This window comes from Manis pentadactyla, chromosome 6 (assembly GCF_030020395.1).
Source record: "Manis pentadactyla isolate mManPen7 chromosome 6, mManPen7.hap1, whole genome shotgun sequence".
Taxonomy (NCBI): Eukaryota; Metazoa; Chordata; class Mammalia; order Pholidota; family Manidae; genus Manis; species Manis pentadactyla.
This window is the reverse complement of record NC_080024.1, coordinates 119,324,247-119,349,169: the sequence shown is the minus strand read 5'-3', so window position 1 is coordinate 119,349,169 and position 24,923 is coordinate 119,324,247. Positions and strand designations below refer to the sequence as shown.

At 36.3% G+C, this 24,923-nt stretch overlaps 1 protein-coding gene across 2 annotated transcripts in view; it reads left to right on the top strand.

The window, feature by feature from the left end:
• The window catches only part of USP14 (ubiquitin specific peptidase 14), an 84,479-nt gene that overhangs the window by 13,949 nt on the left and 45,607 nt on the right, over positions 1-24,923 (top strand). For both annotated transcript variants that reach the window (XM_036905812.2, XM_036905813.2), the window contains exons 4-5: positions 17,460-17,564; positions 18,314-18,417. In XM_036905812.2, the coding sequence (XP_036761707.1) occupies positions 17,460-17,564; positions 18,314-18,417 (209 nt within the window). The remainder of the gene's footprint in view (positions 1-17,459; positions 17,565-18,313; positions 18,418-24,923) is intronic.

Below are 24,923 nucleotides of genomic sequence, written 5' to 3'. Positions count from 1 at the left end.
CTTCTTTGGTTAGGTTTATTCCTAGGTATTTTATTTTTTTTGATGCAATTGTGAATGTCGTTGTTTTCCTGATTTCTCTTTCTGTTGGTTCATTGTTAGTATATAGGAAAGCCACAGATTTCTGTGTGTTGATTTTGTATCCTGCAACTTTGCTGTATTCCGGTATCAGTTCTAGTAGTTTTGGGGTGGAGTCTTTAGGGTTTTTTATGTACAGTATCATGTCATCTGCAAATAGTGACAGTTTAACTTCTTCTTTACCAATCTGGATTCCTTGTATTTCTTTATTTTGTCTGACTGCCGTGGCTAGGACCTCCAGTACTATGTTAAATAACAGTGGAGAGAGTGGGCATCCCTGTCTAGTTCCCGATCTCAGAGGAAATGCTTTCAGCTTCTCGCTGTTCAATATAATGTTGGCTGTGGGTTTATCATAGATGGCCTTTATTATGTTGAGGTACTTGCCCTCTATTCCCATTTTGCTGAGAGTTTTTAACATGAATGGATGTTGAACTTTGTCAAATGCTTTTTCAGCATCTATGGAGATGATCATGTGGTTTTTGTCTTTCTTTTTGTTGATGTGGTGGATGATGTTGATGGACTTTCGAATGTTGTACCATCCTTGCATCCCTGGGATGAATCCCACTTGGTCATGGTGTATGATCCTTTTGATGTATTTTTGAATTCGGTTTGCTAATATTTTTTTGAGTATTTTTGCATCTACGTTCATCAGGGATATTGGTCTGTAGTTTTCTTTTTTGGTGGGGTCTTTGCCTGGTTTTGGTATTAGGGTGATGTTAGCTTCATAGAATGAGTTTGGGAGTATCCCCTCCTCCTCTATTTTTTGGAAAACTTTAAAGAGAATGGGTATTATGTCTTCCCTGTATGTCTGATAAAATTCCGAGGTAAATCCATCTGGCCCGGGGGTTTTGTTCTTTGGTAGTTTTTTGATTACCTCTTCAATTTCGTTGCTGGTAATTGGTCTGTTTAGATTTTCTGTTTCTTCCTGGGTCAATCTTGGAAGGTTATATTTTTCTAGGAAGTTGTCCATTTCTCCTAGGTTTCCCAGCTTGTTAGCATATAGGTTTTCATAGTATTCTCCAATAATTCTTTGCATTTCCGTGGGGTCCGTCGTGATTTTTCCTTTCTCGTTTCTGATACTGGTGATTTGTGTTGACTCTCTTTTCTTCTTAATAAGTCTGGCTAGAGGCTTATCTATTTTGTTTATTTTCTCGAAGAACCAGCTCTTGGTTTCATTGATTTTTGCTATTGTTTTATTCTTCTCAATTTTATTTATTTCTTCTCTGATCTTTATTATGTCCCTCCTTCTGCTGACCTTAGGCCTCATCTGTTCTTCTTTTTCCAATTTCGATAATTGTGACATTAGACCATTCATTTGGGATTGCTCTTCCTTTTTTAAATATGCTTGGATTGCTATATACTTTCCTCTTAAGACTGCTTTTGCTGTGTCCCACAGAAGTTGGGGCTTAGTGTTGTTGTTGTCATTTGTTTCCATATATTGCTGGATCTCCATTTTGATTTGGTCATTGATCCATTGATTATTTAGGAGCGTTTTGTTAAGCCTCCATGTGTTTGTGAGCCTCTTTGCTTTCTTTGTACAGTTTATTTCTAGTTTTATGCCTTTGTGGTCTGAAAAGTTGGTTGGTAGGATTTCAATCTTTTGGAATTTTCTGAGGCTCTTTTTGTGGCCTAGTATGTGGTCTATTCTGGAGAATGTTTCATGTGCACTTGAGAAGAATGTATATCCCGCTGCTTTTGGATGTAAAGTTCTATAGATGTCTATTAGGTCCATCTGCTCTACTGTGTTGTTCAGTGCTTCCGTGTCCTTACTTATTTTCTGCCCAGTGGACCTATCCTTTGGGGTGAGTGGTGTGTTGAAGTCTCCTAGAATGAATGCATTGCAGTCTATATCCCCCTTTAGTTCTGTTAGTATTTGTTTCACATATGCTGGTGCTCCTGTGTTGGGTGCATATATATTTAGAATGGTTATATCCTCTTGTTTGACTGAGCCCTTTATCATTATGTAGTTTCCTTCTTTATCTCTTGTTACTTTCTTTGTTTTGAAGTCTATTTTGTCTGATATTAGTACTGCAACCCCTGCTTTCTTCTCACTGTTGTTTGCTTGAAATATGTTTTTCCATCCCTTGACTTTTAGTCTGTACATGTCTTTGGGTTTGAGGTGAGTTTCTTGTAAGCAGCATATAGATGGGTCTTGCTTTTTTATCCATTCTGTTACTCTGTGTCTTTTGATTGGTGCATTCAACCCATTAACATTTAGGGTGACTATTGAAAGATATGTACTTATTGCCATTGCAGGCTTTAAATTCGTGGTTACCAAAGGTTCAAGGTTAGCCTCTTTAGTATCTTACTGCCTAACTTAGCTCGCTTATTGAGCTGTTATATACACTATCTGGAGATTCTTTTCTTCTCTCCCTTCTTGTTCCTCCTCCTCGATTCTTCATATGTTGGGTGTTTTGTGCTGTGCTCTTTCCAGGAGTGCTCCCATCTAGAGCAGTCCCTGTAAGATGTTCTTTAGAGGTGGTTTGTGGAAAGCAAATTCCCTCAGCTTTTGTTTGTCTGGGAATTGTTTAATCCCACCGTCATATTTGAATGATAGTCGTGCTGGATACAGTATCCTTGGTTCAAGGCCCTTCTGTTTCATTGTATTAAATATATCATGCCATTCTCTTCTGGCCTGTAGGGTTTCTGTTGAGAAATCTGACGTTAGCCTGATGGGTTTCTCTTTATAGGTGACCTTTTTCTCTCTAGCTGCCTTCAACAATCTTTCCTTGTCCTTGATCTTTGCCATTTTAATTATTATGTGTCTTGGTGTTGCCCTTCTTGGATCCTTTCTCTTGGGGGTTCTGTGTATTTCCGTGGTCTGTTTGATTACTTCCTCCCCCAGTGTGGGGAAGTTTTCAGCAATTATTTCTTCTAAGATACTTTCTATCTTTTCCTCTCTCTTCTTCTTCTGGGACCCCTATAATACGGATATTGTTCCTTTTGGATTGGTCACACAGTTCTCTTAATATTGTTTCATTCCTGGAGATCCTTTTGTCTCTCTCTCTGTCAGCTTCTATGCGTTCCTGTTCTCTGATTTCAATTCCATCAATGGCCTCTTGCATTGTATCCATTCTGCTTATAAACCCTTCCAGAGTTTGTTTCATTTCTGCGATCTCCTTTCTGGCATCTGTGATCTCCTTCCGGACTTCATCCCATTTCTCTTGCGTATTTCTCTGCATCTCTGTCAGCATGTTTATGATTCTTATTTTGAATTCTTTGTCAGGAAGACTGGTTAGGTCTGTCTCCTTCTCTGGTGTTGTCTCTGTGATCTTTGTCTGCCTGTAGCTTTGCCTTTTCATGGTGATAGGAATAGTCTGCAGAACTGGGACGAGTGACGGATGGAAGGACTTCCTTTCTTATTGGTTTGTGGCCCTCCTCTCCTGGGAGAACAGCGACCTCTGGTGGCTTGTGCTTCGCAGCTGCGCGCAGAAAGGAGTTCTGCTTCCTGCCCGGCTGCTATGGAGTTGATCTCCGCTGTTGCTGTGGGCGTGGCCTGGCTCGGGCAGCTACTCCAAAATGGTGGAGTCGCGTTGGAGCAGGAGCTGCTGGGAGGCTATTTATCTCCGTAAGGGGCCTCCCTGCTCCCTGCAGCCCAGGGGTTAGGGTGCCCAGAGATCCCGGATTCCCTACCTCTGGATTAAGTGACCCGCCCTGCCCCTTTCAGACTTCCAAAAAGCACCCGTCAAAACAAAACAACGACCACCAAAAAAAAAAAGAAAAAAAATTTTTTAATTAAAAAAAAAAAAAAAAAAAAAAGGTGGTCGTTCGTTTTTCTTTATTATCCGGTGCCAGCCTCAGGCCTCTGCTCACCGGTCTTTCTGCCCTGTTTCCCTTGTATTGGGGTCCCTATCCCTTTAAGACTTCCAAAAAGCGCTCGTCAAAACAGAACAGCAAAAAAGCAAAAAAAAAAATGGTCTCGCTCTTTTCTTATGTCCTCTGTCGCCCAGCCTCCAGTGCCTGCTCACTGTTCTTGCTGTCCTGTTTTCCTAGTATCAAGCGCCCTGCACTCTGGCCCGGATGGCTGGGGCTGGGTGTTCGGCAGTCCTGGGCTCCGTCTCCCTCCCACTCTGCCTGCTGTTCTCCCGCCGGGAGCTGGGGGGAGGGGCGCTCGGCTCCCGCGGGGCCGGGGCTTGTATCTTACCCCCTTCGCGAGGCGCTGGGTTCTCTCAGGTGCGGATGTCGTCTGGATATTGTCCTGTGTCCTCTGGTCTTTATTCTAGGAAGGGTTGTCTTTGTTATATTTTCATAGATATATGTTGTTTTGGGAGGAGATTTCCGCTGCTCTACTCACGCCGCCATCTTCCGCCCCTCTATCATGTTATAATTTAAAACTGAGAAATTTAAAAAAAGTATCATTCATTAAAAATAATAAGAAACTCATTGCATGTTAATTTAATGTTTTTAATATTTTCCAAAACCAAAAAATAGTGAAAGAACTGGTATTGTTCTACATTTTTGCAAAGTTTTTGACAATATAGCTTAGTAGAAGATTATCGAGTCTTGTATTTGCTTCTACATTTAGTTTGTTGTGAAATGTTGATTTGGTTGAAGTATGTACAAGAAATTTGGCCTCACATAGGTAAATAGAGGGAAAAGGGAAGGATTTTCTCAGGTAAAATTTTGAACACTCTTCTTTTATAGTATGTCAAAACTCATTATTCAGTTTATTATTGTTTATATAAACCACATCAGTGACTTTTTATATATTAAAATGTATTTGTCTGTTTTGTACTTAGAATGGATCTTATACCCATGCATGATTTTGTAACATCCTGTGTTGGTCATTTGGAAAATAATGGTTTTCTGAGATATTTAGATCTTATGAATGTCAATGCATTTCATTATACAATATTTAAAAATTGCATTCATTAAAATAACTTTGTAATATAAATTCATAACTGCCAACCTCATTAGAAAAGTAATACTGGAATGCTGCCAGGTGCATAGTGACAGATACAATGCTAATTATTCACTTTGAAAACTCTAATTTTGTCATTGGCAACTATAAATATTTTAGTTGTTTTCCCTAAAGCAACAAGTTCACTTCATTCATTTTTGGGGGATTGTTGGCTAATTATGCAAGTCCGAAAACCTGTAACTTGTCAGTTGTTTTAAGTAAAAACTGTATTCCATTAAAAATGAGAAATTAGTCCAGTTTGCATCACAGACATTTACACGAGCTTATCCTGAAGACAACTATCATACTTAGGTATACAGAAGTGTGTGTGTGTTTTTAAAATTTGATTGGCACTTCGTAATTTTTTTAATAGACTTTTTTTTTAGAGCAATTTTAGGTTCACAGCAAAACTGAGCAGAAGGTACAGAATTTTCATATGTACCTTTATAATGGGAGAATGTTGATACTCCCAGTATTAACATCCCCTACCAGAGTGGTACATTTGTAACAATTGATGAACCTCCATTGACACATCACCATCACACAAAGTCCATGGTTTACATTAGAGTTCAAACTTGATGTCATACATTCTATGGGTTTGGATAAGTATATAATGTATCCACCATTTTAGTGTCATACAGAGTAGTTTCAGTGTCCTAAAAATCTTCTATGCTGTGTCTTTGCATCCCTTCCTCTCCAGAAACTCTTGGCAACTGTTGGTATTTTTATTATATCCATAGGTTTGCCTTTTCCAGAATGTCATATATTTGGAATCATAAAGTATGTAGCTTTTTCAGATAGACGTCTTTCATTTTTTAATATGCATTTAAATCTCCTCCATGTTTTTCATGGCGTGATAGCTAAGTTCTGTTTAGTGCTAAATAATATTCCATTGTTTGGATGTACCATATTTTATTTATTCATTCATCTGCTGAAGGTCATTTTGGTTGCCAGTAGAAGTAAGTTTTTTACAAATGACTTCAGGTATAGTAAAAGACGACTCCACCAGTATACTTCCATTTCCTTGCTTCTGTCATTGGTACTATTGTTGTCATAGAATTTACTTCTACATTTGTTAGAAACTCCTTACTACATTGCTCTTACTTTTACTTTAAATAGTCATTATCTTTTTAAAGACATTAAAAAATGTAGAAAACTCATTTTGGCACTCTTCCTTTGGGTCAAATCCAGATGTTATTTTCTTCTGCCCTAAGAACTTCCTTTAAATTTTTGCAGAGCATGTCTGTGAATTTTATCTGCTTTTATTTTTCTGTAAAACTTTTCATTTTCCTTTTTGAAAGTTTTTGGTAGGTATGGGCTTCTAGAATAACACTTTGGATACTTGAAAGGCGTCTTCTGATTTGCATAGTTGCTGTCATTCTTAATCTTTGTTTCTCTGCACGTAATATATCTTTTTTTCCCTGGGTTCTTTTGAGATTTTTCTCTTTATTGGTTTTCAGCAATGTAATTATGTTGTTTTGGTTCGATTTTCTGTTTATTCTTTCTGAACTTCTTGGATCTATGAATTTGTAGCTTTTATTAAATTGGGAAAATTTTTTAGCTATTTTAGATATTTTTTTCTGTCCTTCCCTCACCTCTTTTTTTGAGACTTCAGTTATACGTATATTTTTAGCTTTGCCCATTGTAGAATTTGGTCCCTTTTATTTCTTTTTTTTTGTGTGTATTTACTTGTCTATATGTTGATGAATAATTTTGTTTCTACTTTTTAACTATATGACTAAAACTGCTGGGAACCTTTCTCTTTATAGATGCATGCTTTCATTTTTCTTGCATAAACACATTAGGAGTGAAGTTGCTGTATCATATAGTTAAGTAAATATTTGACTTTGTAAGAAAGGCAAGCACTTTCCACAGTAGTTGTACCATTTTATATTCCCATGAGCAATATGTGAGAGCAGTATGTCACCAGGATATGATGATGTTGGTCATTTGTATTTTAGCCATTCTGGTAGGTGTGTAGTGATACTTGGTTATGGTTTTACTTGGCATTTTTTTGACTAGTGATAATGAACATTATTTCATGAGTTTACTGCCAGCTTATTTTTGTGAAATACTTGGGAAGCATGCATGACCTGGCTGTGAGGAATGAATGGAGCTGTGCTGGGCCAGTGAAATTGAGCGAAGTTGTAAGCAATAAAAATGGTTTTTCCCAACCTATTCTTTCCCTTGACTTATTTCAGTTTTAGCGGATTAGGACTCGTCCCAGGCCAGGAACACCCTTCCCCCTGGAGCTACAGTGGCCTTTTAAAAGTTTTTAAAATGTGTCTTGTTGAATAGACGTTTTAAATTTTGTTGAAGTCTAATTTATTAATATCTTTATAGTTTCTAGTGTTTGCATCCTAAGAAAATTTTGCCTATATCAGTGTCACAAGAGAATTTTTAAACATTACTAGTTGTAGCTTTTATATTTAGGTATATCATCTGTTTTGAGCATTCTTGTCTTTGTTTTGAAATAATGGCTGAGGTTTATTTTTTCCACATAAATATTCAGTTATGTGAGCACCATTTGTTGAAAAGACTATACTTCCCATTGTACTGAACACTTTTGTTGAAAAATCAGTTCACCATACACATGCGGGTCTATTTCTGGGTCTGTTCTTTTCCACTGATATGCATATGTATCTACCTAGTACCCACTCCCCATTATCTTCATTCTTCTTTTTTTTTTTTCAAAACTGTGTTGGCTCTTCTAAGACATTTTGCATGTCTACTAACACATGTTAGATTCAGCTTGTTGTTTTCTGCAAAAGAACCTGCTGAGATTTTGATTGTAATTATATTGAATCTATGTATCAATTTGGGACATATTAATATGAAGTCTTCTAATCTACAAACATTTATTTAGATCTTAAAATTTCTCACAACAAAGTTTTATATTTTCAATATAGGATCTTCTACATATTTTTATAAATATATCAAGTATTTCATAGTATTTGATGCTCTCATAAGTGCTATTTTCCAAATGTCATTTTCCGGTTGTTTATTGCTAACATACAGAGGTAGAATTAATGATTGTATATTGACTTTGTATCCTGTGACTTTGCTGAGTTTACCTTTTAGTGTCTTAGGATATTGTAGGTAATCAGGTCATTTGCAAATAAGAACAGTTTCATTTTTTCCTTTTCAAAACTCAGCCTTTTTTTTTTTCTTTTATTGTACTGGTTAGGATTTTAAGCACAATGTTCAGTAGAAGTGATTGATAGTGAACATCATTGTTTTCTTCCTTATCTGAGAAGAAAAGTTTCCAGTCTTAGTTGGATATTTTTTTTACAGATGTTCATCATCAGGTGAGGAAGTTCTTCTCTATTTCTAGTTTGCTGGAAGTTTTTTCATGAATGAGTTCAATTTTTTTTAAAGGAAAAACAAATACTTTTCCTGTATTTATGATACTTGTTTTTAAATCTTTTAACCTGTTAATGTGGTGAACTATGTTTATTTGAATAGGAAATCAACTTTATATTCTTAGAATAAACCCCATTTGGTCATTATGTATTTTATTTTTATATATTGCTGAATTCTATTTGGTAGTATTTTGTTAGGGATTTTGTATCTCTTTTCATGAGAGCTACTGGTTTGTAGTTTTCTTGAATTTTCTTTGATGTTGCTATGTGTAATGCTGGGCTTGTAAAATGAGTTAGGAAGCATCTCTACTTCCCTCTTTTCTGAAAGAGTGTATTGTTTTTTTCTTTAAATGTTTCATAGAGTTCTTCAGTGAAGCTCTCTGGCTTTAGAGCTTTCTTTGTGGCAAAAATAAGAATTTCTTATTAAGAATTTATTAGTGTCTTTAATAAATGTAGGACTATTCAGATGTTATATTTTCTTTTACAGCAGTTTAGGTAATTTGTGTATTTTAAGGAATTGGTCCATTTAATTAAAATTGTTGAGCTGATTGGTATAATACACTTCTGTTTTCCTTTTATTCTAGAATCTGTAGTGTAGTGCTGTTCTCTACCTCTCTTTTGGCCCCCTGGTATTTGCCAAATGATTTCTCCCTCACTTTCCTCATCTAGCCAGAGGTTTGTCAATTTCATTAATCCCTCCACCACCCCAAAGAATCAGCTTTTGCTTGTTTTCATTTATTATTTCATTCTTTTCTCTTCTTTGCTTTATTTCCTCCTTTTACTTAAAAAATTTTTTTGAATGCTTTTACTAGCTTATTAAGTTAGAAGCTTACTTATTAATTTGTCTTTTGTTTTCTAATTATCTCTTTTGCCCATCTTTCTGTTGTGTTTGCCTTAACTGATTTTTTTGAGGTGCCTATATATAATTTTTTTCTAGTATATCCTTTAAAAATTTGATTTAGTAATGTTACGTGGAAATTTTCAAGATTTATGTAGTTAGTGACTTTAGTTCTTTCATCTTTATGTCAACTTTAGAAAATTTTAGAAATTTCCAACAGCAGAAACTTTTAAAATTCACTTACATGTATCTGTAACTATTTCATATTTTTACATTTAAATCCTTGATTTTTTAATTCCTTTTGGGTATGCCATGCCAGGAAATGGAGAAATGATAGTAATTTTTTTCCTAAATTACTGTCCACTATTAGATTCTTCATTGTGTAATCTCTTTTCTTAATTTTAAATGACATTGTTTTAATATTCCTTCATTGTTCTTTTTCAGAAATTTCTTAGCTATTTTCATGGGTATAAATCTGCTACATGAATGAATAATTCTGTAAAGTTTCAAAAAGGAATTCCAGGGGGATCACGGGAAGATGGTGGCATGAGTAGTTCAGAGGAAATCTCCTCAAAACGTATATATTTATGAAAATACAATAAATACAACTATTCCTAAAAGAGACACCAGTGGATGCAGTACAACAGCCAGGGTACATCTACATCTGTGAGAACTCAACATCACACGAAGGGGGTAAGATACAAGCTGCGGCCAGGCGGGACCTGAACACTCCCCCACCCCAAAACCTGGCGGGAAGAAAGGAGTCAGAACGGGGAGGGAGTGAAAGCCCAGGACTGCTAAACAACCAGCTCTAGAAATCCGCACCCGGAACGCAGACACAAGGTGCACGGGGTGCTGGATATTAGTGAAACGGAAAAGCAAAACCTGTGGGCAGGTCCCTGCAACCAGCGCCCCTGAGACAAAAAGAAAAGTGTGTGCTTTCTGCAAGTCTTAAAGAGACAGGGACCCCATAGCTGGACGAAGTTGTCCTGGCAGCTGGGAATACCGGGGAAACTTAGGTGCCCGAAACCCTGGGGAGGCAGTGCAGCTCTGAAGCCCCTCATGGCAATAAGCAGCCTGCCAGTCGTTCCTCCAACTGGCACGGACCCCGACACACTGGCCCAGTAGCAGGAGAGTGGCAGCGCACTCTGGGGACGGCAGTGCCAGAAGGGACCGAGAGCAGATGCATGTGCCGCAGGAGAGGCTTGTGCTAGCCCGCAGCGGCGCAACCAAACAGCCCGGGCACGGCTCGCGCGCACCGGCGGCAGTGAAGCCAGAGGAGCCCGGTAGAAGCCTGTGCGAAGAGCTCCGTGCGCACCTGTAGCGGAGCCAGAGGGAGCAGGTGTGCTCCCAGCAGCTGACCGGAATCCCAGCCCAACGCACAGCTGCCCGGGCCAGACCCAAAGGCCGCTGCTGCTGCACAGCTGCCTGGCAGGGTCGCCGCTAGCATGGAGGAGTGCACGTGGCATGCCTGTCACTCCCCGCAGGGCTCCACGCTGCTCTGATGGACACCCCACCCACAGCAGCTTAGGGACTAACCTGGTGGCTGCTCCAGGAGTGCGGGTAACCGTCACAGGCAACGGAGAAGGGCAAGGCATACAGAAAGCAGGAAAGGACTTTTTTCTCCCAGCTGACACACCTGCAACCTGCCTACAGCCACTGCTATCACCATGAAAAGGCAAAAAAATCTGGTCCAGTCCAAGATAGTTACACCTGAGAAAGGATCTGCAGAGGCAGACCTAACCAGTCTCCCTGAAAAAGAATTTAAAATAAAAATCATAAACATGCTGACAGAGCTGCAGAGAAATATGCAGGAGCTGAAGAATGAAGTCTGGAGGGAGATTACAGAAGTGAAACAAACTCTGGAAGGATTTATAAGCAGAATGGATAAGATGCAAGAGGCCATTGATGGAATAGAAACCAGAGAACAGGAACGCATAGAAGCTGATGCAGAGAGAAATAAAAGGATCTCCAGGAATGAAACAATATTAAGAGAACTGTGTGACCAATCCAAAAGGAACAATATCCACATTATAGGGATACCAGAGGAAGAAGAGAGAGAAAAAGGGATAGAAAGTGTCCTTGAAGAAATAATTGCTGAGAACTTCCCCAAACTGGGGGAGGAAATAGTTGCTCAGACAATGGAGGAACACAGAACTCCTGAGAGATGGGATCCAAAGAGGACAACACCAAGACACATAATAATTAAAATGGTAAAGATCAAGGACAAGGACAGAGTATTAAAGGCAGCCAGAGAGAGAAAAAGGTCACCTACAAAGGAAAACCCATCAGGCTATCATCAGACTTCTCAACAGAAACCTTACAGGCCAGAAGAGAATGGCATGATATATTTAATGCAATGAAACAGAAGGGCCTTGAACCAAGGATACTGTATCCAGCACGATTATCATTTAAATATGAAGGAGGGATTAAACAATTCCCAGATAAGCAAAAGTAGAGGGAATTTGCCTTCCACAAACCACCTCTACAGGGCATCTTACAGGGACTGCTCTAGATGGGAGCACTCCTAAAAAGAGCACAGAACAAAACACCTAACATATGAAGAATGGAGGAGGAGGAAAAAGAAGGGAAAGAAATAATCATCAGACTGTTTATAACAGCTCAATAAGCAAGTGAGGTCAGACAGTAAGGTAGGAAACAAGCTAACCTTGAACCTTTGGTAACCACAAATCTAAAGCCTGCAGTGGCAATAAGTACATATCTTTCAATAATCACCCTAAATGTAAATGGACTGAATGCACCAATCAAAAGGCACAGAGTAATAGAATAGATAAAAAAGCAAGACCCATCCATATGCTGCTTACAAGAGACTCACCTCAAACCCAAAGACACGCACAGACTTAAAGTCAAGGGATGGAAAAAAATATTTCATGCAAACAACAGAGAGAAAAAAGCAGGTGTTGCAATACTAGTATCAAACAACATAGACTTCAAAATAAAGAAATTAACAAAAGATAAAGAAGGACATTACATAATGATAAAGGGCTCAGTCCAACAAGAGGATATAACCATTATAAAAATATATGCACCCAATACAGGAGCACCAATATATGTGAAACAAATACTAACAGAACTAAAGGACGAAATAGAACACAATGTATTCATTTTGGGAGACTTCAACACACCACTCACTCCAAAGGACAGATCCACCAGACAGAAAATAAGTAAGGACACAGAGGCACTGAACAACACACTAGAACAGATGGACCTAATAGACATCTACAGAACTCTACATCCAAAAGCAACAGGATACACATTCTTCTCAAGGGCACATGGAACATTCTACAGAATAGACCACATACTAGGCCACAAAAAGAGCCTCAGTAAATTCAAAAAGATTGAAATCCTACCAACCAACTTTTCAGACCACAAAGGCATAAAACTAGAAATAAATTTTACAAAGAAAACAAAAAGGCTCACAAACACATGGAGGCTTAACAACACACTCCTAAATAATCAATGCATCAATGACCAAATCAAAATGGAGATCCAGCAATATATGGAAACAAACAACAACAACTAAAAGCCAAAACTACTGTGGGATACAGCAAAAGCAGTCTTAAGAGGAAAGTATATAGCAATCCAGGCATATTTAACGAAGGAAGAACAATCCCAAATGAATAATCTGATGTCACAATTATCGAAATTGGAAAAAGAACAGATGAGGCCTAAGGTCAGCAGAAGGAGGGACATAATAAAGATCAGGGAAGAAATAAATAAAATTTAGAAGAATAAAACAATAGAAAAAATCAATGAAACCACGAGCTGATTCTTTGAGAAAATAAACAAAACAGATAAGCCTCTAGCCAGACTTATTAAGAGAAAAAGAGACTCAACTCACATCAACAGAATCAGAAACAAGAAAGGAAAAATCACGACGGACCCCACAGAAATACAAAGATTTATTAGAGAACACTATGAAAACCTATATGCTAACAAGCTGCAAAACCTAGGAGAAATGGACAACTTCCTAGAAAAATACAACCTTCCAAGACTGACCCAGAAAGAAACAGAAAATCTAAACAGACCAATTACCAGCAACAAAATTGAATTGGTAATCAAAAAACTACCAAAGAACAAAACCCCCGGGCCAGATGGATTTACCTCGGAATTTTATCAGACATACAGAGAAGACATAACACCCATTCTCCTTAACGTTTTCCAAAAAATAGAAGAGGAGGGAATACTCCCAAACTCATTCTATGAAGCCAACATCACCCTTATACCAAAACCAGGCAAAGACCCCACCAAAAAGAAAACTACAGACCAGTATCCCTGATGAACGTAGATGCAAAAATACTCAACAAAATATTAGCAAACCGAATTCAAAAATACATCAAGAGGATCATGCACCATGACCAAGTGGGATTCATCCCAGGGATGCAAGGATGGTACAGCATTCGAAAATCCATCAACATCATCCACCACATCAACCAAAAGAAAGACAAAAACCACATGATCATCTCCATAGATGCTGAAAAAGTATTGGACAAAATTAAACATCCATTCATGATAAAAATTCTCAACAAAATGGGCATAGAGGGCAAGTACCTCAACATAGTAAAGGCTATATATGATAAACCCACAGCCAATATCATAGTAAACAGCGAGAAGCTGAAAGCTTTTCCTCTCAGATCAGGAACAAGATCAGGGATGCCCACTCTCCCCACTGTTATTCAATGTGGTACTGGAGGTCCTAGCCACGGCAATCAGACAAAACAAATAAATACAAGGAATCCAGATTGGTAAAGAAGTCAAACTGTCACTATTTGCAGATGACATGATATTGTACATAAAAAACCCTAGAGACTCCACTGCAAAACTACTAGAACGAATATCGGAATTCAGCAAAGTTGCAGGATATAAAATTAACACACAGAAATCTGTAGCTTTCCTATACACTAACAATGAACTAATAGAGAAATCAGGAAAACAATTCCATTCACAATAGCATCAAAAAGAACAAAATACCTAGGAATAAACCTAAACAAGGAAGTGAAAGACCTATACCCTGAAAACTACAAGACACTCTTAAGAGAAGTTAAAGAGGTCACTAACAAATGGAAATTCATCCCATGGTCCTGGCTAGGAAGAATTAATATTGTCAAAATGGCCATCCTGCCCAAAACTATATACAGATTCAATGCAATCCCTATCAAATTACCAACAGCATTCTTCAATGAGCTGGAACAAATAGTTCAAAAATTCATATGGGAACAACAAAGACCCCGAATAGCCAAAGCAATCCTGAGAAGGAAGAATAAAGGGGGGGGGATCTCACTCCCCAACTTCAAGCTCCACTACAAAGCCACAGTAATCAAGGCAATTTGGTACTGGCACAAGAACAGAGCCACAGACCAATGGAACAGAATAGCGACTCCAGACATTAACCCAAACATATATGGCCAATTAATATATGATAAAGGAGCCATGGACATACAATGGGGAAATGACAGTCTCTTCAGCAGATGGTGCTGGCAAAACTGGACAGCTACATGTAAGAGAATGAAACTGGATCACTGTCTAATCCCATACACAAAAGTAAACTCCAAATGGATCAAAGACCTGAATGTAAGTCATGAAACCATAAAATTCTTAGAATAAAACATAGGCAAAAATCTCATGGACATAAACATGAGTGACTTCTTCATGAACATATCTCCCCGGGCAAGGGAAACAAAAGCAAAAATGAACAAGTGGGACTATATCAAACTAAAAAGCTTCTGTACAGCAAAGGACACCATCAATAGAACAAAAAGGTGTCCTACAGTATGGGAGAACATATTCATAAATGACAGATCCGATAAAGGATTGACATCCAAAATATATAAAGAGCTCACTCACCTCAACAAACAAAAAGCAAATAATCCAATTAAAAAATGGGCAGAGGAGCTGAATAGACAGTTCTCTAAAGAAGAAATCCAGATGGCCAACAGGCACATGAAAAGATGCTCCACATCGCTAATCATCAGAGAAATGCAAATTAAAACCACAATGAGATATCACCTCACACCAGTAAGGATCACCACCATCCAAAAGACAAACAACAAATGTTGGCAAGGTTGTGGAGAAAGGGGAATCCTCCTACACTGCTGGTGGGAATGTAAATAAGTTCAACCATTGTGGAAAGCAGTATGGAGGTTCCTCAAAAAGCTCAAAATAGAAATACCATTTGACCCAGGAATTCCACTTCTAGTAATTTACCCTGAGAATGCAGCACTCCAGTTTGAAAAAGACAGATGCACACCTATGTTTATCTCTGCACTATTTACAATAGCCAAGATATGGAAGCAACCTAAATGTCCATCAGTAGATGAATGGATAAAGAAGATGTGGTACATAAACACAATGGAATATTATGCAGCCATAAGAAAAAAAGAGATTCTACCATTCACAACAACATGGATGGAGCTAGAGGGTATTATGCTCAGTGAAATAAGCCAGGTGGAGAAAGACAAGTACGAAATGATTTCACTCATCTGTGGAGTATAAAAACAAAGGAAAACTGAAGGAACAAAACAGGAGCAGAATCACAGAACCCAAGAATGGACTAATAGTTATCATAGGGAACGGGACTGGGGACGATGGGTAGGAAGGGAGGGATACGGGTGGGGATAAAGAAAGAGGACATTATGATTAGCATGTATAGTGCATAGGGGGCACGGGGAGGGCTGTTCAACACAGAGAAGACAAGTAGTGATTTTACAGCATCTTACTACGCAGATGGACAGTGACTGTGAAGGTGTATGTGGGGGGGACTTGGTGAAGGTGGGAACCTAGTAAACATAATGTTCTTTCTGTAATTGTAGATTAATGATACCAAAATAAAATAAAATAAAATAAAAATAAAAATAAAAAAAATAAAATAAAAATGGAAAAATAAAAAGGAATTCCATTAAATTTATCTAGTGCATCTCCACAGTGATTTTTTTTTCCAGTCCAGAAACCTGTAATATCCTTTATTTAGGTTTTTTAAATATCCCTAATTAAAACTTTATTCTTTTCTTGTTAAAGTATTACAATTTCTTGTTATGTGTCATCTTAGATATTTGTTGGTATTCTTTTTTTCCTATTGTGTTTTCTAAGTGGCTATTGCTAGTATATTCTTTAAATGGGTTTTCCTGAGACTTGTTATGGAAAAAGATTCTTCAGTGATAGCTTAGTAATGCTTTGCTATTATCTTATAGAAGGCTCAAATAAACAATAACAGATGATAGAATGAAGGTTTTTGGATTATAACACAGGTACTCTTAAGGTTATGAGGTTGTTGGCTTTATTAAATTCCTAATTTTAATCCTTATCTAGATATTTTTAATCTTCTCTTACTGCCTTTTTTTTTTTAAACCTCCGTACCCTTTTCTTTGTCTCGTGTATTCATGTCTTCCAATTAAGATAATGCGTAAGATGTTCACATTTCAGGATTATGAGATTTAGGGTGACTGTCATCATTGTTATTGTGTTGTATGGGATATGACATATGTATTGAATGTGAGTATTCCCTAGGTTAATAATGTGTAGAATTGTAAACTTGAGTATTTTGAACAAATTATGTAGTTAGCTTGATGTTTTTCAATAGTGGAGACTTTGGTGCTCAAATTATTTCTATTCAAGTGTAGACAGTCATTAGTTACACAGTAGATATTCACAGAATCTTATCAGTGCTTAGTTTATTTGTTATAGGGAAAAAATGATGCCACTAAATGTTAATGATTGAAGAATTCCCTCCCCTCCAATGTTGTAAACTTTCTCAACTTATGACAGTATTTATTTTTACGTTAGCTCTGTTGAGGTATAATTTATATAAAGGTCACGTGTTTTTCTGTGTACTGTTTGGTGAATTTGTTTAATTTTATACAGTTGTAGAACCACTACCACAGTCAAGGTATAGAAGTTCCATCACTCAAAGAAGTTTCCTCAGTCCCTTTTGCAGATAAGCAGTTGACCTCTGGGCTGAAGCAGCTACCCCAGTACTTTCTTTTTTTTTTTTTTTAACAATTCATTGATTTTTAGTAATTGACAGAGTTGTGTACCCTTCACACAATTTAATTTTAGAACATTTCTGTCATCCCAGGAAGAAATGCCTGTCTTTTTAAAGTCACTCCCTCTTTCTACTTCAGTCCTAGCAGCCACTAATCTATGTTGTGTCTCTGTAGATTTACCTTTTCTGGCAAGTAGAAGCACTATGTGTTTTTCTCTGTCTTGATCCTTTCATTGGACATAAACTTTAGAGCATTTTCATGAAATCAGTTTTTTCTTTAAACAGGGAATGACTCTACTAATGATGGGGTCAGCAGATGCTCTTCCTGAGGAGCCCTCAGCTAAAACTGTCTTTGTAGAAGACATGACAGAAGAACAGCTAGCATCTGCTGTAAGGCACCCCCCATTTTATATATTTGATCACTACTTTTCAGAAGTATAGTTACTAAGATATCTTTTGCAAGGTAGCATATATTTTGAAGATTTAGTTGTTAATATTGAGATTATGTTTTTAGCAGTAAGTAAAAGTATTTTTGAAATTAGCTTAAGGAGGTTTATAATCAGATAATTCATTATAAAATCAGTTAATATCCATAATAAATTATGTGTTTGGCAGATAGTACTATTTTTAGTATTTACTATTATATTATGGGAAGATAGGCTCAAAGAGGTACTAAGTGGTTTAAATGCCAGGATACTTAACTTCTTAAAACCTTCCAAGTTGAAAATACGTAAAATTTATCCTTAATTTAAATGTAATACTGCATTAGAAACTGGCCAACACAAACTTATCAAATGTTATTTATTCTGCCACCCAGCATCTGTTTTGTATGTTTGTTTTGTTTTGTTTTGTTGAAGTATTTCTATGTATTTTGCTACCCTGGTCTAATGATGAGCCTGCAAAGGAGACAGGACTGATGTGATTGTTCTTTTTATTTTCAAGTAGAGATTAAGATACAGAATAATTTTCAGCATGATGCAGGAAAATTTTTTATTGGAGAAATTAAATATTATTACTTTAGGGTGAAAGTGGAATATATAAATTGGTATGTTGGTAAACTGTACTTCAGAGTGTAAATTTTAGTGATTTATATATGCTATGTTATTTTATAAAAATGATTTAATTCTTTTCCTTATCAGATGGAATTACCATGTGGCTTGACAAACCTTGGTAACACTTGTTACATGAATGCCACAGTTCAGTGTATTCGTTCTGTGCCTGAACTCAAAGATGCCCTTAAGAGGTAAGACAAGAGAAATGTTATAAATCTTTTTTTAGGTAAGGGAGATTTCACATGTGGGTGGGTAGTGTTAGTGTTAGTGTATGTGTGTGTGTGTGTAAATCATTGCCTAATGTATGTATATATATATTTTTAATAGTTTTATTGAGATACTCATTTATTGTACAGTTTACTCGGTTAAATGGTCTTTATTATATTCACAAGGTTATGCAACCAACTCACAGTCTAATTCTAGAATATTTTTCCCCCCTGTACGGAACCTCATACTCATTAGCAGTCACTCCTTGCTTGTACCCTTCCCACGTCCGCTGTAGGTAACATTAATCTATTTTCTATCTTGGATTTACCTGTTGTGAACATTCTATAAAAATGGAATCATACAATATGTGATCTTTTGTGACTGGCTTCTTTTACTTAACCATAATATTTTCTAGATTCATTCATGTTGTAGCATGTATCAGTGCTTTATTCTTATTTATGGTTGAATAATTTCCCATTGTGTGGATATAGCACATTTTGTTTATCCACTCATCAGTTGATAAACATTTAGATTGTTTCCTCTTTGTAGCTTTAAATGAATAATGTGCTATGAATATTCACACATTTTTGTGCAGATTTTTGTTTCCATTTCTCTTAGTTATGAATGGGTTGCTTGGTCTTATGGTAACTCATTGTCAAACAACATTTTGAGGAACTACCAAACTGTTTTCCAAAGTGGTTGCAGTATTTTACATTCTCACCAGTAATGTAAGAGTTTCAATTTTTCTACCTCTGTTCCAGTTTTGTTATCGTGTCTCTGATAATAGCTATCCAAAGGATGAAGCGGTATCTTGTGTGGTTCTTGTCTGCATTTATCTAATGACTAGTGATATTGAGCATCTTTTTTTCATGTGCTTATTGGCCATTTGTACATCTTCTTTGGAGAAATGTCTTTTTGAATCTTTTGCCTATGTTTTCAATGATTACTTTTTATTATTCAGTTATAGTTAGTGTGCTTTATATATTCTGGATAAAAATCCCTTTTCAGATAGATAATTTGCAAATATTTTCTTCAGTTTAAAAAGTGTCTTTTTACTTTTTTGATGGTATCGTTTGTAGCACGGAGTTTTAAATTTTGGTGTAGTTCTCATTTTTCTTTTGTTGCCTTGTGTTTTTTTGTCATATATGAGAAATCATTGCCTAATCTATGTCACAAACAATTTACTCCTTTGTTGTTGTTTTTTTTTTTTAGTTATATAGTTTTAGCTCTTACATTTAGGTCAATGAAACATTTTTAGTAAATTTTCATGTATAGTAGGAGATAGGTGTCCCATCCCATTTTTTGCATGTGGATGTCCATTTCTTCTAGTACTGTTTGTTAAAAAGACTAATTTTTCCTGTTGAATTGTTTTAGGACCTTTGGTAAAAATCAGTTGCCCATAATGTGTATCATAGGTAAAATTTAATTTTGGACTTCGAATTCTAGTCTAGAACTAAGTGCATTGATTTGTGTGCCTCTCCCATGCCAGTGAAAATGGTTTTAAAAAGAAATGGAACTATGTTCTTGTATCACTATATAAAAGAAAAGAGAATAAATAATTATCCATGTTTTAAAAACCTGTGAAATAGTCTGTAGTCTATAAGTGAGTATAAATGTGTAACTTTAAAAAAGTAACTTAATTCTGACTAAATTTATTATAACTGTTTAGGTATACAAATTACCAATTCTTAGTGTAAGATATAATTCTAAACTGCAGCTTGAAATTTTAGACAGCCTTATGAATGTTGACTCTTTTTTACCCTTAGTGGCTTGTGAAATGCTTTGATAGAACTGAGCAGTAGAGAGGAGAGAGAAGGATTATGCAGAAACCTGAGAATGACTGAAGGTTTTCTAAATTTCTCTAAAGTGAATACCTCTCAGGTATTTATGTTGTCTAGTCAAACTGTCTAGGTTGTAGCTAATGTATTATGAGTGAATAAAACACAGTACTTACTTCTAGGACTTAGAGTGTAATTGAGAAAGACTCTTAACTAAACAGCAATTTCAGACTGCTTTGATGGGAAAGGTTAAAATCAACTTTTTTTCCCTCAGAGATTAGTAAATTCTCTATTTTAGTGTGCCCATGGTGACAGATGTGAGGTCTAATATCAGTCTTGCTTCTTAACCTTTTTTGTTAATAACTTTTGTAGTTTTCTCTTTGTTTTCATTTTTCAAAGTTTTCTAACAGTGTAAGTGTGGGGGTTTCACTCATTTATATTACTTATTGGTAAGTGGGCACTCTCAGTCTGAGAACTCTTGTTCTAAACTCTGGGACATTCTTGGCTATTATTTCTTCAGGTACTGCTTCTCCTCTTTTTACCTAGCTTTCTCTTATATTCTAAATATTAGAATTTCTGAATGTCTTTTTCATGTCCCTTTTTGTTCCTCTGCACTTTTTATGTGTTATATTCTGGGAGAATGCCTCTATTCTGTTTTATGTTTTGCTCATTTATACATTAGCTTTGTTTCATAACTACTTGTTTATCATAACCTTCTGTTCTAAGCTTTTGGATATGACTCCTTTTATTTCTGAGACTCTGAATTTAAAGGTTTTTTTCTTGTTTGGTCCTTTTAACTCTGTTCTCTTTAAATAATGATAGGTCTTCCCTCATTTGTTTGAGGATTGTGTACTCATCTTATGCAACATGCTCTTTTTCTTATGTCCTGGTTGCAAATTATCCAAATGAGTACTTGCTGGGGCAGCTCCCTGTTATAGAGAGTGGCTGCTTGGGACAGACTTACCTTTCTCCCAAAATTTCCTCTTTACTTTTTTTTGTCTGGGATACTTCATAAATGTTTATTCCAAGGAGAGCTCTCTTTCATGTTTTGAAGTTACTTTTCTGAGTTTTGTATAAGCAGGGTTTTTATCTTTTGATTCTGTTTTCTTGAAACCAAATGAATTATTTTTTGAATTATAAGTTTTTGTAAGAGGGTGGAAGCCTTTGTACTTACTAACTTAAGTGGTACAAGATGACATGGATGGGGTTGTAGGTCTTTGGAAAAAATGGCACTGATAAGATAGGAATGAAAGAAAAAAGAAGAATTCCATGTAAGGTGTTTTGCAACTGGATATGCTGAAGATCATCATGAAGACTTAGATTTTTTTATTTGGCAGTTTCTAGAGAGCATAATGGTGAAGGCTAGAAAGAAAGTACAGCTGAGGGAAATAGACTGGATTAGGTGAAGAGGCAGTGAGGGCAGAGAATTGTAGCTATGGGTAAAATCTGGTTTTCTTGATGCTTCCCAACAGTGGAACCTCATTGTAATGTGGTAGTGAAAAGTGTACATAATAAAAGTCACCCTTGGAAATTATGTCAGTCAGTCATTAAAGACAGTACCACACGGCCATATTTTTGTCTTAGTGGAGACTGGCAAGCCAGCTCTTCATAAGTACAATATAGATTTTTCTTTAGCAATTGCTAGATTGTTGTTTTACTTTCCTTTTCAAGTTCATATAAGAATGATCTTTTTCATAACAGACCTTATCATAAAATTGGCTGGACCCAACTTTTTTTTTCATTTTACATGTACATTTTCTGTGTCTTTTCGAGCCAATTTTGATAATTTATGTTTTCCTATGAATTTGTCCTTATGTCTTTAGGCTGTTGTAGCATAAGAATTCCTCTATTTTTGGATCTTTTTTCCCCATTTTCATTTCTTGTATTTGTTTTTTTCTCCTCAATTACCTTGCCTTAGGTTTGTGTATTTTACTTTACACAGAATCAGCTGTTCGATTTACTCACTCCATTCTTTCAGTTGTGTGGTTCATCCTACCTTTGTATTAATTTCTTATTTTTGTTTTCCTTGTTTTATTGTTTTCTGACTTCTTAAGCTGCATGTTTGGATCATTTATTTGTTCTTGTGTACTAATAAAAGTTTCTAATTCTGAGTTTTTGCTGTTGTTTACTAGCATTAGAGGTGGCTGTTGAGATATTTTTTAAAAAACACTATTTTTCCTTTTGGTCCAAAGGTTGCTTTTAATTATTGTAACATACAGAAAAGTGTACAAAAGAATTATCTCAAAACAAATACTTCCATGTAACCAACAGAGATAAACAGAACCCTGTCACCACTCCAGAAATCCCCTCACTTGTCCCTTCCTAATAATTTCCGTGACCCTTCTTTCCAAGTTGTTAATATTAACCTGATTTTTAACCTTGTAGATTAACTGCTTGTTTTGAACTCTTAATGAATAGAAACAGAGATTGGGTGTATTTGGGTTTGGGACATTATTTTGGTTTATCTGTGTTGTGTGTGAGTAGTTGTAGATTGTTCATGTTTACACTGCATAGTGTACCATTGTATGCATATACTAGCAAATAATTATCCATTTTTCTGTTGATCAGTGTTTTTGTTGATCTGATGGTATGACTGATTGATGTGACTATTTCACAGATCATTGAAAGTCAAGACATCATTTTTTTGTAGACAGTGAGGTATAATAGACAGTAAGTTCAGAGTTACTCTCTTGGTCCTTGTGTCTGTAAAACCTCTCATTATTTCTGTCAAATCATTCAGTATTGCTGTCAATTCCTCCTGTTTCTTAAGTTTTTCTTTGTAAACTTCATTGTCAATGTTCCTTTGCTTATTGGATGGTTTTATCTTAATTAGGAATTAAGTGTATACTTGGTATAATATTGAGAGTTTTTTGAGGATGGTATCAAATTATGATTTTCCTGTTCTGAGTTGCTTAGAAAAATTGATAATTAATTAGTGTAACTTTTGCAATAAATGTAGAAATAATTACTTACCCATGTTACTCTATAATTAGAAGTAAAATTCAGTAGAGCAGCAGTAATGTAAAGCAGCAACTTTATTATTTTCCTTGAATAATTTATTTCTAGTTTCTTACCTTTGTGGTCTGAGAACCTGGTTGGCACAATTTCAATCTTTCTGAAGCTTTTTTTGTGGCCTAGTATGTGATCTATTCTGGAAAATGTTCCACATGCGCTAGAGAAGAATGTATATCCTGCTGCTTTTGGATGGAGTGTTCTGTAGATGTCTGTTAGGTCCATCTGCTCTAATGTGTTGTTCAGCGCCTCTGTTTCCTTATTTTCTGTCTGGTTGATTTGTCCTTTGGAGTGGGTGGAGTGTTGAAGTCTCCTAAAATGAATGCATTGCATTCTGTTTCCCCCTATAATTCTGTTAGTATTTGTTTCGTATATTTAAGTGCACCTATGTTGGGTGCATAGGTATTTATAATGGTTATATCCTCTTGTTGGGCTGACCCCTTTATCATTATGTAATGTCCTTCTTTGTCTCTTGTTGCTTTCCTTTGACATTTATTTTGTCTGATACAAGTACTGCAGCTCCTGCTTTTTTCTCCCTATTAGCACGAAACACCTTTTTCCATCCCTTCACTTTTAGGCTGTGTATGTCTTTGGGTTTGAAGTGAGTCTCTTGTAGGCAGCTTATAGATGGGCCTTGTTTTTTAATCCATTCAGTGACTCTATGTCTTTTGATTAGTGCATTCAGTCCATTTACATTTAGGGTGATTATTGATAGGTATGTACTTATGGCCATTACAGTGCTTTAGGTTCATGGTTCCAAAGGTTCAAAGGCAGCTTCTTTACTATCTAACAGTCTAACTTAACTTGCTTATTATGCTGTTTCAAACACAATCTAAGGGTTCTTTATTTTTTCTCCCTTTTTATTCCTCCTCCACTCTTTATATATTAGATGTCATATTCTGTATTCTTTGTGTATCTCTTGACTGACTTTGTGAATAATTGATTTAATTTTGTATTTCCTTAGTAATTAATTTTTCTACTTCCTCTACTATGGTTTTATTTTCTCTGGTGATAGCTATTTAGCCTTAGGAACACTTCCACCTATAGCAGTCCTTTTAAAATACACTGTAGAGATGGTTTGTGGGATGTAAATTCCCTCAATTTTTGCTTATATGAAAATTGTTTAATACCTCCTTCAAATTTACCCTCTATTCCCATTTTGCTGAGAGTTTTTATTATGAATGGATGTTGAATTTTGTCAAATGCTTTTTCAGCATCTATGGAGATGATCATGTGGTTTTTGTCCTTCTTTCTGTTTATGTGGTGGATGATGTTGATGGATTTTCAAATGTTGTACCATCCTTGCATCCCTGGGATGGATCCCACTTGGTCATGGTGTATGACCCTTTCCATATATTTTTGAATTCAGTTTGCTAATAATTTGTTGAGGATTTTTGCATCTATGTTCATCAAGGATATTGGTCTGTAATTTTCTTATTTTGTGGGGCTTTGCCTGGTTTTGGTAATAGGGTGATGTTTGCTTCATAGAATGAGTTTGGGAGTATTCCCTCCTCTTCTATTTTTTGGAAAACTTTAAGGAGAATGGGTATTATGTCTTCTCTGTATGTCACATAAAATTCCGAGGTAAATCCATCTGGCCCGGGGGTTTTGTTCTTGGGTAGTTTTTTGATTACCGCTTCAATTTCTTTGCTCGTAATTGGTTTGTTTAGATTTTGTGTTTCTTCCTTGGTCAGTCTTGG